The sequence below is a fragment of the Suncus etruscus genome, chromosome 3, assembly GCF_024139225.1.
Source record: "Suncus etruscus isolate mSunEtr1 chromosome 3, mSunEtr1.pri.cur, whole genome shotgun sequence".
Taxonomy (NCBI): Eukaryota; Metazoa; Chordata; class Mammalia; order Eulipotyphla; family Soricidae; genus Suncus; species Suncus etruscus.
The window spans coordinates 107857415-107871168 of record NC_064850.1 but is presented as its reverse complement, the minus strand read 5'-3'; the positions used below and the strand labels follow the sequence as shown (position 1 = coordinate 107871168).

The 13754-nt window shown below is 38.3% G+C and overlaps 1 protein-coding gene across 1 annotated transcript; it reads right to left on the bottom strand.

Annotated features, from left to right (window-relative positions):
• Positions 1 to 3417: 3417 nt before the first annotated feature.
• On the bottom strand, positions 3418 to 12990 carry FGG (fibrinogen gamma chain). Its single transcript, XM_049769624.1, has 10 exons — positions 12848 to 12990; positions 12702 to 12746; positions 12357 to 12540; positions 12149 to 12242; positions 9606 to 9736; positions 9170 to 9303; positions 7938 to 8122; positions 6046 to 6323; positions 4115 to 4281; positions 3418 to 3638 (listed from the first exon to the last, which is right to left on the bottom strand). The coding sequence occupies exons 1-10, from the start codon at positions 12923 to 12925 to the stop codon at positions 3624 to 3626; spliced, it is 1311 nt and encodes a 436-aa protein (XP_049625581.1). The 5' UTR covers positions 12926 to 12990; the 3' UTR covers positions 3418 to 3623.
• Positions 12991 to 13754: the final 764 nt, after the last annotated feature.

Below are 13754 nucleotides of genomic sequence, written 5' to 3'. Positions count from 1 at the left end.
CCCCCAGGAATAAATGTATATTATTTTTTCAGTCTTATCTGAATAAAAAAAATTAGTGGAAGAGTGCAAATAGTGGGAGAGTATAGTTAGGGCAGAGAAGAGACCACTATGATAGCGATAGTTGGAAATGATCACTCTGGACAAGAATTGGGTATTGAACGGAGATAACATGATAGGCAAGATACACCTCACTAACAATATTGCAGACCGCAGTGTTTAAAAGTAGGAGAGGTAGGGAAAAATAGTGAGAGAGAGAAAACTATACCATAAGCAGGGATGGCAGGGGACTGGAAACAATTGTGTGGGAAGTATTAACTGATAAAGGGTGTTGCGTGACTGAAACTCAATCATATATAACTTTGCATTGTAAAAAAATTGTATTGTGAACAACCTTGTATCCATTATGTTTAAATAAAATAATTAATAACAAAAATGACCTTATGAGAAATCAATGGACTGATATTTAAAACATAAAAAACTTAGCATAATAGTTTCCATGTCCATCCATGTATAGGAATATTTTATGACTTCATTTTTCCTGATGGCTGCAGTTTTTCCCCGAGTTAGAGGGAGAGAGATAGACACAAAATAGTCTCACTCATCTGTGAAATTTAAGAAAATAAAAGACAGTATGGTAATACTATCCAGAGACAATAGAGGTGAGATTTGAAAGGACCAGCCCATGATATGAAGCTTACCACAAAGATTGGTGAGTGCAGTTAGAGAAATAACTACACCAATAACAATCATGATAATGGTAATGAGTAAGAGAAACAGAATGCCTATCCTGAAGACAAGCAGGAGGTGGGAGAGGAGGAAGATGGGGGGCATTGGTGGTGGGAAATTTGCACTGGTGAATGGAGGTGTACTTTTTTGTTTGTTTTGGGTCACACCCAGTGACTTCTGTCTATGCATTCAGAAATTGCCCCTTGCTTGGGGAACCATAAAGGACACTAGGGGATTGAATCATGGTCTGTCCTAGGTTAGCATATGCAAGACAAACACCCTACCACTTGTGCCACCGCTCCAGCTCCAGGAGGTGTACTTTTTATGACTAAAACCCAACTACAAGCATGTTTGTAATCATGATGCTTAAATAAATATATTAATAAGAAAAAATAAAACATGAAATACATAACTATAAATATCTTTGATCAAATAGTTGACTCAAAGGAGCTCTTGAATGACAAAGAACAGCCTGTATTCAAAGTTTAAAAATATAGTTGGGAGGGGCCAGAGAGATAGCATGGAGGTAAAGCATTTGCCTTGCATGCAGAAGGACGGTGGTTCAAATCCCGGCATTCCATATGGTAATCGAGCCTGCCAGGAGCGATTTCTGAGCACAGGGCCAGGAGTAACCCCTGAGTGCTGCCGGGTGTATATATACACACATACATATATATACATATCATATATATACATATACATATATATACATATCATATATATACACATATACATATATATACATATACATATATACATATACCTATATATACATATACATATATATACAGAGAGAGAGAGAGAGAGAGAGAGAGTGTTGAGAACTTGATTTGAAAGGACCAGGCAAAATGGAGGCATGATGAGGATAGGATGGAGATTACATTTCCTGACAAGAGATTTTGTATCCCAACTAGAATGATACTAGTGGGTTTAGAGAAGAAAAAAGAACAATTTTTCATTTGTTTGTTTGTTTTGCTTGGGGGCCACACCCATTGATGCTCAGGGGTTACTCCTGGCTATGCACTCAGAAATCGTTCCTGGCTTGGGGGGACCATATGGTACACCGGGAATCGAACTGTGGTCCTCTTAGGCTAGAGCTTGCAAGGCAGATGCCTTACCTCTAGCGCCACCACTCTGGCCCCAAAAGAACAATTTTTAAGAGGTGGCTTTTATAGACCTCATGATGTGAGATATAAAGAACAAGAAAAACTGTAAGATGAATTATGGATTTGGGGGAACTAGAAAACTGGATAGAAAAGAAAGGGCAGAGGTCAGTAGAGTGGATAATACAACACTTAGTGTAAACTGGTGGATGTTTTAATCATATGTGAATGAGTGAGTGTTGCAAACAATGATCAGTGTCCTATTTTCTAAAGCATTTTACTGTTTACCTAGAAGTTAATTTACTTGATTTTTCTCTCCAGAAGCTATCTGAAAGTCAGGTTTATGGAAAAAAATAAAGAAAGGACAACAGCGAAATTGTGGAAAGGAAGAAATTCCAGAGCCACAGCTCAGGGCTTCATATTCTTGTTTGTTTTTTGTTTTGTTTTGTTTCGTTTTTTAATAATGATTTTTATTTTGATCAAAGTGGATTACATATCTTTCATAGTAATATTTTAGGTACATATTTTGAACAGAGTTGATTACTTTATGTCAGGGATAGCGAACATGAGGCTCCCGGCCAAAATAAATGCGGCTTTTTGCCTCTTATCATTCTTTTGTATACTGTGGCTCTTTGCCAAGTTTGGATTTTGTTTTGCTGCTTCTGAGGAGGGACCTCTGAGAAGAGAGCTCCAAGCGCGGAGTCCCGCCCCCAGGCTGCGTCCTCCCTCGAAACAACTGCACAGGCCAGCGAGCGGGGGACCCGTGTGTCACATGTTGTGTCACATCTGGCCATTAGTTCTTAGTGTGGAGGACGCAGCACACCCTCACCATCACTGCAGGATTTTTATCCTCACTCAAAATGGCAAAATGCAATATGTGTTTGATATATTATTGTTAAAATGATATGCTTTCGTGTGAGTGTTTGTCTGTTTTGGCAAGTCACTGCGTGGTGTGGCTCTCTGACTCTCAAAGTTTAAAATTTTGGCTCTTTGTGTCGAACTTGTTCGCCACCCCTGCTTTATGTAATTATGTCTTATGTAATCAAATTTATGTCCACTTACATAGATTTAGTTATTCCTTAGTCATCATAGAATTGATGATTTCTGTTTCTTGGCTGCTTAAAACCCAATATCCCTGGATTGAGAAGGAAATAATGGCTCTATTTTGCTCCCTGCACTCCCTATGATGAGGAACTCAGCAGATGGGTCCTTAAAGCACTCTGCTCAGAGTTTCAGTCCCCTCAAAGTTACCCACATCTGGTCATAGGAGTCAAGAACCAAAGCATTTTTCTCAGAGAATTCTCCAGTCATGTCTTTGAGATATTATTTAGTGCTTTGAGTACATTTGCTTTAGTTTTGTGGCTGTGATTTGTGTTTATGTTTTCATATGAAATCCTGTCATGTTGGTTTTTTTTTCTCTGTAATATCTCTTCTGGAACATAATTTTAGTTTCTTTCAGAATTCTCAGAAATTCATGCATAATATGCAGCACAAAGTAGAAACTCATCAGCTACTGCTGACTGCCCAACAAAAATCACTAAATTGACAGTGATGATTTGTAATGGTCAAATAAAAGGTACAGTATTACTAATTTTAGGAAATAAAAGTTTATTGAAATGACATGTAGATAAATTATCACCAGTATAAAACTGTTAGTGGAGTTTTTAACAAGGGTTATTTTTAAAATGAAGTGAGGCTTTGCAAGTCCATTGTCCCATAGGAAAAAACACTATATTTTTCTGTTCAGATAAAGTCCATTAAAAAATGAATGAAAATCACTTTTGAAATGGTCTTTTAAACGTCTCCAGCCTATGACCAAAACAAAAAATAAAGAATGTATAATTATCTCAATTTAAATATATTAATTATAAGTTATTTCATAGTAATAAATATGACAAAACATGTAAGCATTTGGAATTACTCATACCTTATTTTAGTTTTAAGTTTTTTCTAAAAGATTTAATAGCCAAAGAAAAATAATACACTATCATTAAAAGGAAAAATATGACAATTTTATTATATAGTAGTAAATAAGCCAAGATGTTATTCCGTAAATTAATTTAATTAACTGAATTCAATTTTTAGGATAGAGTTCTAAGGAACTTTTAGTTCCTATTGAAGGCTAAGTATCCTTTATAAAAGACTACAATTGAATAAATATACTAAAAGAAATTAGAAGAAACTTTCAGAGAAGTTTCTATGACTTGGTTGGTTAATCAAAATGAACAACTTTCAGGTGAAATGGTTTCCTAATATTCTATTTCAACATAGTGTTCTGGTCCGACCTTTTTGCCTGACCCAAGATGCTGTTGCCCTTCTCCTATGGAGAGTCTGTTCAGTGGGATGATCTTCATGGTGGTTTTCTTCATGGAGTACCACCGGGACTTCCAAGTGGCCCAAATAATGCCATTATCATAACCATTGGGAGTGGATGCTTTTGAGTAAGTGCCACCTAAAATAAAGTACAGAACATAGTTATCATTGATCTTGAATTTTATCTCAAGAGCATTAAAAGAACTATTGGAAAGTCCATAGGTGCATCAAAACTATAGTGTTATTTACCAAGGAAAAAAATCTCTCCATGAAGCCCTAAACTGGATTTATAAGGGAAACAACTGTATTATGATGTAGCAACTGTATTATTAAGTATACTTGTGCTGTGCTTTCTCCTCACATTTATTTAGTTGTTTTTTTTATTAAGACACTGTGATGTGCAAAGTTATTAATAGATGTTTGTCAGGTTTACTATGTTCCAGCACTGATCATACCACCAGTGTCATTTTCCTTCCAGCAGTGTCATTTTGCTTTCACTGGTGTCCCTAGGGTTCTCTCCCACACTCTCAAACCTCACCTTGCACCTCAGTGTGAATATTTTGAAGTTTGATTATTGGATTTCCTGTTTCAGTATTATTGACTATGTATATATATATACATATATACATACACACATATATAGATGTATGTATATATCACTTCATTTTTATACTTTAAAGTTTGTCACTGATTAAAGGGCAAGAAACCAATATCCCCCATTTCTCTCTCATTTTATGTTATTCGTGGGTCACACTCAGCAGTAGTAGAATCTTGGCTCTATGCTTAGGGACCACTTTTGGTAGTGCTTAAGGAACATATGGGGTTCCAAAGATTGAACCCAGATCAGCCACATATGAGGTAGACACCAGGCCCACTGTACTATCACCCCAGCTTTTCTCTTTCATTATTTTAACCTTCTCTTGAACAGGTTCCAAATCATTATGGCAGTATTTAACAATTCCTGATCAGGTGGTCTCTGATTATTGGAAAACACAATTTTACTGCAAAGTATGAGAGATTTCCATTTCTATTGAGAAGATGAGGCTGACTGGCCTTTTCCTTGTCCCCTGGCTGGCAGTACAAAGATTAGCTTTAGTTTTGTCAGTAAGTAAAGCCAATGTTTAGAGCTACTCCAGCTTAGGGCTGGGGACCTTCAGGTCTCTCATCCTAGTCAAAGTCTCCACTGTTCGGGCTGGACTCTGTCTTATCAAGCTTTCATGCACTCTGCCCTTGTCAACATTTTTCAGCTTTTTACTCTCTTCTTTCAGTCTCCTGCTCACTCACTGAATGATTACACAGATTGCTTCATTCATGGAAAATTCATAGTTTCAGACACAATGAGAAACCAGATGGAAACCTGAAAAGTCAATTTGAGGTATAAGCTTAATATTACCCAATTCTGGATTAAAAAAAAGAAATCTGAGAAAACTCGCTTGTGAGATGACACTAACTAACAGCCCTAACCAAAGAATTTCCCCCAACTTCCTTTTTCTCTAACCTCTTTTTTTGGTATGTAAAAGCCCACTATATTACAGAACCGTCCCCCACCCTGGTAGATTTGGTTCTGGTTCTGGATAATAAAGAAAGAGCAGTTCTGACTTGGGGCTTGGCAGAAAGGGAGCATATGGCAGAGAGAGGCCAAGAAGTGAAAAGCAGTCTGAATCTAATAAATCTTGTTCTGACTGTTTTGGTATTATTTCTTCTCCACTAACCTGCTTTATCAGAGCCATCCACCTAAAGGGTTAAAAACATGGCATGTGGGGGCAGTCTCACCAGTAGTGGGTATTTTTATTTTACATCCTCACCCCCCATATTGTTACTAATTAATTTCATTTTCTTATGTATCGTTTTAAATAATCTAGAGACCATACACTTAGTGCATAAATAAGGAAGAAAGACAAACCTGGATAATAGATTCCATTGAGGTGGCCAGCATGACATTTGTTCATCCACCAACCAGATCCATCCTGTTCAGCACAATTGCCTTCAAACTTATCATTGTCATTGTCCCAAGTACTAAACTGCATGCCATTGTGGGAGGTGAAAAACTTGTCACTTGGATCATCACCAAAATCAAAGCCATCAAAGGCATCTCCAGCATCTCCACCAATGAAATAGGCATATGTCAGACGGTACTTGTCAGCCTCAGATCCCACCTTGAACGTGGAATAGTCTGCAGTGCTACAAAGAAGAGAAGATAGCTATCATATTGTGAGCCTGAGGAGGATCTCAGAAGATCCTCTGTTGGGATCTCCCTGGATCTCATTAAACATCTCCCTGTTGGGGGTGTTTAATGTGGGTTTTTTTTTTGGTAGATTTTGCTCAAATTTGAAAAGCCAGTGCGTGGGTTAGTATTAACCCAGAGTTCATTAGTGCCACTTAGGATGAGTTTATATATTTATAGGTTTATAGAATGTGAAAATGGTGAATTTTACCTATTTGAATGTTTTTGGTCTAGAGGAGCCTGTTATTAAAATCAAAATCATAGACACATATCTAATTTTCCATTTCCCAACTTTTAATTTAAATTATCATATGCCTTGGCATTAAACTAATAGTGTGTGACCATTAATTAATGTGCCAAACTTTGAAGGAACTACAATTTCTTTAGCTTCATATGCCACCAGAAGGATGATATGCAAAAGTGTCCCATGGCAATGTAGTAGTAACATAAAGGAGAAATTCTATAACATCATATAGATGTGATCTTGTGTAGCCCAAAAAGATGAGAAATAGGATCAGGGTCAGAGAAGCAAAGATTCTCCTCCAGAAACAAGTGTGACCAAAGACCATACTTCTATGTAGTTTAGGGAAGGATAAGCTTATATGAACAAGGTTGTCCAGAAAAATAGTTTCTTTCTCTGATCTTCCTGGGAAATAGATATTCTAGAAGAGAGTGTTTACTATAATACATTCCAGGTAAAAAAATAAGAATATTGAAATACATGTTTAGAAACATAAAATATTTCACAGAAGTAACTAGAGGGTTGTACAGCTTTCTAAAATTTAATTAAGCAAATATAGCTCAAACTTTCCTCATAGCTTCCAACAGAGAGAAGTGCCATCTTTTTATTTATTTATTTGTTTTTTGTTTTTTTGGGGCCACACCCATTTGAATGCTTAGGGTTAGTCCTGGCTAAGCACTCAGAAATCGCCCCTGGCTTGGGGGGGGGACCATATGGGACGCTGGGGGATCAAACAGCGGTCCTTTCTTGGCTAGCACTTGCAAGGCAGACACCTTACCTCTAGCGCCACCTCACCGGCCCAGAGAAGTGCCATCTTAATCTAAGGCACCAGTTGATTTAATTTTAAGGCAGTCCATAGGGTTTACTAGTTTCTAAGGCAATACGGTATCAAGAGGCTAGATTTGCTTTTCATCCAAGGTAAGTCATTCAGAGGAAGCCCTCAAGAGTCAGGCAACCTGCATTCATAAAAACCATCTTATGCCTCAAACCAGCTAGTGCCCTTGGAAGGTTAATCTGTAAAATGGAATTTGTCAGTGTTCACCTCATTAGTTATTTGGATTAGATTCTGTTTGCAAGCTCCATTTCTGGTACATATTAAACACTCAGTAAATATCCGTTATACTCTATGGCTCAAGGGTCACTTGATTGCACCAAAACATTTTTTAGCCTTCCTAAATAACCTTCTCTGGACAGCCCACACTGGTTTCTGGAGAGAGTGTTCAGATGTGCCCAATATGTGTGTTAGACTACCTGGTACTGAAAGGTGGAAAAAGTGTGTTCCAAACTGCCCCTACCACAAACTGGCCCTCCTGTTCCTTCAAAACAGTACCTGACTCTGCCATTCCAGTCTTCCAACTGGACTCTCAGTGCATACGGCATGGTAGACTGTGTGCTGATCAAGTGAATCTTTTCATTTCCCAGCCAAAATTCTGTGTTGCCAGTAGGAGACAAGTGTCCAAACCCTTCTTTATACTGAATCCAATTTTTCTTGAAATCCACACTGCCATCAAGCCTCTGATAACAGAATTGTATGGGTAAATGGGTAAAAAGATTATCAATACAATTAAAGTAGTTAATTTGACAAAAATATGGAGGACAAGTTTCTATCACCTACTATACTAAGTGACCTGGGGCAAGCTGCTTCAATTTCCTCATTTGACAACCAGAAATAACAACATTGATTTCTTAAGGTTGGTACAAGAAAGAATGTAAGAGAAGTGCTTAAAAGAAAGATTCACATGTGGAAAATTCTAAATTAGTAGGGTTTTGTTATTGTTTGTTTTTAAGACACCTAGAGGATTGGCAAACTCCTACTGCATGGCTAATTCTTTTTTTTAATTTATCTTTATTTTGTATGGCTAATTCTTACTCTGATAGAAGAAAGGTCTGTCCATTGCTGTCTGTGGCTGCTACCACAGCTGTCACACTGCGTCCCCTACAGGTTCTAAAGGAACCTGCATCTGCAGTGGGTACCAGCTGCTGGCAAAAGACAGGTCTTCATCCTTAATCAGCTCTACAGCAACTTGCAGGGAACCTCCTCTTCTCATGATGCAGCCTTAGGTATGAATTCTAGTTCTTTGGCACTGCACTGCTGTGACTAATGCTATCGGGAACCCACAACATTGGGTCATCAGAGCCAAGTAATGGACGCTGAAACCAGATGCCTGGGTTCAAATGCTGACTCTTACTAGTTAGTTGATCAAATTACTTAACTTCCTGTACCTGTTTTTTTCCTCTGTGAAAGAGAAAATAATTAGATTTACATCCTGGAAAAAGTTGTAAGACTTAACTAATGCTTCAGAAAATGTCTGTCATCTGATAAGAACAGCTGACATTTTCTTTTTGTTTTGCTTTTGTTTTTTGGGTCACACACGGCAACACCCAGGGGTTACTCCTGGCTCTGCGCTCAAAAATCGCTTCTTGCAGGCTCGGGGGACCATATGGGATGCCAGGATTCGAACCATCATTCTTCTGCATGCAAGGCAAACGCCCTACCTCCATGCTATCTCTCCAGCCCCAGCTGACATTTTTTTTAAAGTCATTTGGTGAGAGGAAAACTACCTTCTGAAGTACAGTCCACCCATTTCCAGATCCATCAATTTCACAGTAGACCAAGAACTGCTGCTTCGCTTTGATGGGTTTGATAAAATAAAGTCCGCTCTCCTTGGCTCCCTTGTTGGCAACTTCTTGACAATCTAAACAAGAAGGAATCTTTAACTGTTTGGAATCTAGTCAAGACTGTGCCATATATGAAAATGAGGTGTTTTTTGTTTGTTTGTTTTTTATAAATGTTATGCAAAGTACTCCAGTGATTTGTATATTTTTCTTATTATTTTCAAACTATGTGTAGTTCCTCAAAAAAAAATCTATGCAATTGACATTATAGACTTAACGGATGAGCACTTTCCAAATTATTCTTATATATCCCAATATGTAAAGTTTCTTCTACTTTTGATTTGCTTTGATAACTTTATCCCAGTAAAAGCCTCTCACTTACCTTTCCCAGTTATAGACTGGATTTGCACTGTGTCTTTACAAGGTTCCTGACACTTGGCTTCAAGTTGGGCTACTTTTTCTTTCAAGTTGTTAATCTTTTGATTATTTGAATCATATATTTCCTGTAAAAACCTACAAAGAAATAAGGAAGTTTTCCTTTCAGAGAGGTGATTTTGCATTTCCTTGGAAAATGGCTATCTTATTATTATCTCAAGAATTCTTCCTAATAAATTGCTGCATTCTTGGAAGAATTATAAAATTAGGTTACTCTGTTGAGTTGAACTAAAATCTAATGCTTTTTTCGGAAAAGAAAAATGAGACAGAAGAGAAATATATTTTTGGTTATCAAGGGATCATACCGAGTTTACTGATTTACTTTTGGGTTTCCTTTGTTTAATTGGTTAACTTTGCATTACAATGCAAAAAAGGGGAAAAGCTCCACACCTCTCTGTGTGTAGAGGATTCATCATTCTCATTAAAGACAGTTAGATAGAAAAATCATCCCTTTACTTGGTCTTAAAAAGACCTAATGAATGAACAAGTCACTGCAAGTGGTCATTTGAATAGTTCTCATCCACTGAGAGGGAAACTAAGAATGAGCCTTAAGATAGGAGCCAGGGGTGTGATAGCACAGCATTAGAGCATTTTCCTTGCACAGGGCTGATCCAGGACGGATCTCAGTTCAATCCCCAGCATCCCATGTGGTCCCCCAAGCCAGGAGCAATTTCTGAGTGCACAGCCAAGAGTAACCCCTGAGAGTCACTGGATGTGGTCCAAAAACCAAAACAAACAAACAAAAAAGATAGGAGCCTGAGGCCTGAGAGATAGCACAGAGATAGGGCATTTGCCTTGCATGTGGCCTACCAGAAGAAACCCGGTTTCAATCCCTGGCATTTCATATTGTCCCCAGAACCTGCCAGGTGCGATTTCTGAGCACAGAGTCAGGAGTAATACCTGAGCGACAACAGGTGTGGCCCCCAAACAAAACAAGACAAAACAAAACAAAAAGACAAGAGCCTGGAGGAGAGGGGCACTTGATGCTTCTTAAACCAGAAGATTCTTTTAGGAAGTAAAAGCTCTAGTCAGTTATTCTATTGGCAAAACTTCTTTTTGACTCTATCTATGGTTTTCAGTATCTGGGCACTATTTACATATAATAAAACAATATTTCTCTGTCTCTTTAGTGTATTAGTTTATGTAACTCTGGGAGAAAGCTGCCGAAAACTGGAGGAAGGAAAAATTTTGCTTCAATAGTTTCTTGAGTGATACATGTAAAAATTCAGATAGGACAGGATTTTTTTTTTTTACAATACATAGATTGTATTCCTTTTCTTTGGAAGAAAGGATAAAAAAATGTGGTCATCTTTTACAGTGTTAGAATATTTCCACACCATAGTCTCCTTCACTTCAAATATGGCAATAATAAAGCAAATTGCAGTGATAACAATAAAAAGACAATAGTAACTATGACCTGTGAGAGCAGAAAGCAGTAGGTAAATCCTTCCCACGCTTCTTTATAACCACCATTTATTTTAAATTTTTTCTTGGCATTGCTTTGAGAAAATTTAGAGAGAAAAATCCAGCAGATTGAGTAAGAAGAGAAACTGTCTAAAATTCTGTTCAAAATGTTTGTGACTCCCTAGGAAGTTATTAACAGACATTCTTTTTTCAAGTAAAGGAAGAATACATACTTGTGGGTTCATCAAACCTGATGTAATTTTACATTTGCTTCACAGAGTCTCTTAAAACCTGCTTATTTCTCTGCTCTCCCTTAGATATATTTTATTTTTTTAACTCACACTCTTCCCATGTCTCTGCTTGCTGATTCCTCACCACTAATTTGCTGGCATTCATATACAGAGAATTTTATTTTCAACATCCCAATTCCCATTTATTGAATTTTTTGTTGTAAGAAAATTGGTTTTTGGGTCACACCCGGCAGCCCTCGGGGTTACTACTGGCTCAACACTCAGAAATCACACCTGGCAGGCTCGGGGGACCATATGGAATGCTGGGATTCCAACCAATGACCTGCATGAAAGGCAAATACCTTACCTTCATGCTATCTCTCCGGCCCCAGGAAAGAACCTTTTAACAACTATAGCTATGATGTCATTGAAAGATGTTTGAAACACCTTTGTCCCACATGATGATTATAAAGCAATTTGAACCCATATCATTCATATTGTAATAAAAACTACCTCCAGGGCCGAAGAGATAGCATGGAGGTAAGGTGTTTGCCTTTCATGCAGAAGGTCATTGGTTCGAATCCTGACATCCCATATGGTACCCCAAGCCTGCCAGGAGCGATTTCTGAGTGTTGAACCAGGAGTAACCCCTGAGGGCTGCCGGGTGTGACCCAAAAACCAAAAAAAAATGAAAATAAAAATAAAAAAATAAATATAAACTATCTCCACTGGTTCAAGGTGTTCTGTACAATCATTTGCTTTAACTTGACAATAAAAAAGATAGTTTCCACTATGCTTGGACTATTTTATAAAAACTATTTCAGGCTGGAGAATATATTACAACAAAAATGATTACCGAATACTTTGTGCGTGTGTTACAACCAATGCTTCATATTTTACAATTTCTTCCATAATTTTCCTGTACTGCTTAGTGGCCAGGTCTACTCGATCTGTAATATATAGGATCAGAAACATACAATATTTAGGCAAACAGAACCTCAGAAACTTCAACACCCAAATGTCACAAATTTATTTGCTGGGTCAAATGACATTGTGTTTCTCACTTGGCTTTGCTAATTCATCAGGATTCTGGCCGATCTGGATTGCTTTCACTAATTCTTTGGCTTCTAATGTATTATTTTCAATTCGATTAAAGATGTCTTCCAAGCTCTGTAGGTCTTTGTCTACTTTGACTTGGTAATTATTCAGGAAATCTGAAATTCCACAGGTTGTGGGGCAATAACTACCCTGAAAAGCAAGGACAACAGAACCACTGAAGCTCTTGATCATAAAGTTTCATAAATTTTTAAGGTAAAATTTAAGACAAATACAACAACAAACATTTGAAAGGATCTCCTTCCACTATCCCTCTCCAGTTCCAATAAAAGGGCAACATAAAAAGTACTTACAAATCTTTCATCTAAGATGCAGCAGTTGTCTCTGGTAGCAATATACTGGAGGAGGAAAAAATAGAGGAAAAAAATAAAAAAGATTTGTCATATATCCAAACTATTTTCCGCTTCAATCAAGTTTATGTTTGGGGAACCACACTTACTGCCAGACTTGTTGCTGAGAGCAATGTAAGAGTGTAGAAGCAGAGAACTAAACTCCGGGGGTGCCAGGACCCACTCATGATGCCGATCCCTAGTGCTCCGAGTCCTGCAGGGTCAGCACTGCGGCCTCTGCACTCTGATGGTCCCTTTATGTAGCTCCACGGATGGCGGGGCCAGCCAGTGGCTGGGGCAGTTGATGGTCCTTTTAACCCGGAAGCTGGAGGATGTCCTTCCCTTCTCCCTCCTCACCAGTCTTCTTCCTTGTGTTCACTCCATTTCCCAGATTTTGCACACAGTTGTTTAAGCTCCTCCTTTCCTGGCTCAGCTCCTGTGTGTCTGCAGAGGCTGGTGAAGCATTAGCCACCCCAAAGAGGAGGCTGCATTTTGCAACCGTTTCCAGTACAAAGTTGGGACAGCAAACACAGAGGATTGACCTCGGCCACAACAGTGCAGGACCAATCAGAAGATGGGGTCTGATACCCTAACCCATTTACAGAAAGCCATTTCTTGGCCCAATGTGGAGAGCACAGTTATTTTTAATCTATGGTAGTGGCAGAGTGGGACTTGACTATTCCTGATGTCCCAGTTTGTGAGAATCGCCAATTAATGAAGCTACATACAGAACATGTTTGCCAGACCTTGTGTTGATCATATTTCTTGGTCTTCCAGTTTGGTTGGCTTGGAGCTCACTCTTCCCTGTGTGGTGGAGAATGTGGGGTTCCTCATATGCTTTGCAGGGCAATAAGTCTGTTTTGCTCCTCCCTGAGCTTTCCCGAGGACCTTAGAAAAGTCTCTAAGCACAGCTGGAGGAAGTGGGGAAGAATGAGATTATTAGTGAAAAATTATTAGTTTCTCTCTTTCCCTGGTTTATCTCTATCCAGATATGCCAAAGCCCAGTAGTGTGATTTA

Bases quoted from the DNA above. Each gene is read 5' to 3' on its own strand.
- FGG (XM_049769624.1), bottom strand. From the start codon at position 12,925: ATGAGTGGGTCCTGGCACCCCCGGAGTTTAGTTCTCTGCTTCTACACT. The intron at 12,243-12,356 runs GTGAGAAACACA...TATATATTACAG, and splicing joins TGATGAATTAGCAAAGCCAA to ATCGAGTAGACCTGGCCACT. The intron at 6,324-7,937 runs GTACTGTTTTGA...TCTTCTTTGTAG, and splicing joins GACTGGAATGGCAGAGTCAG to CACTGCAGACTATTCCACGT.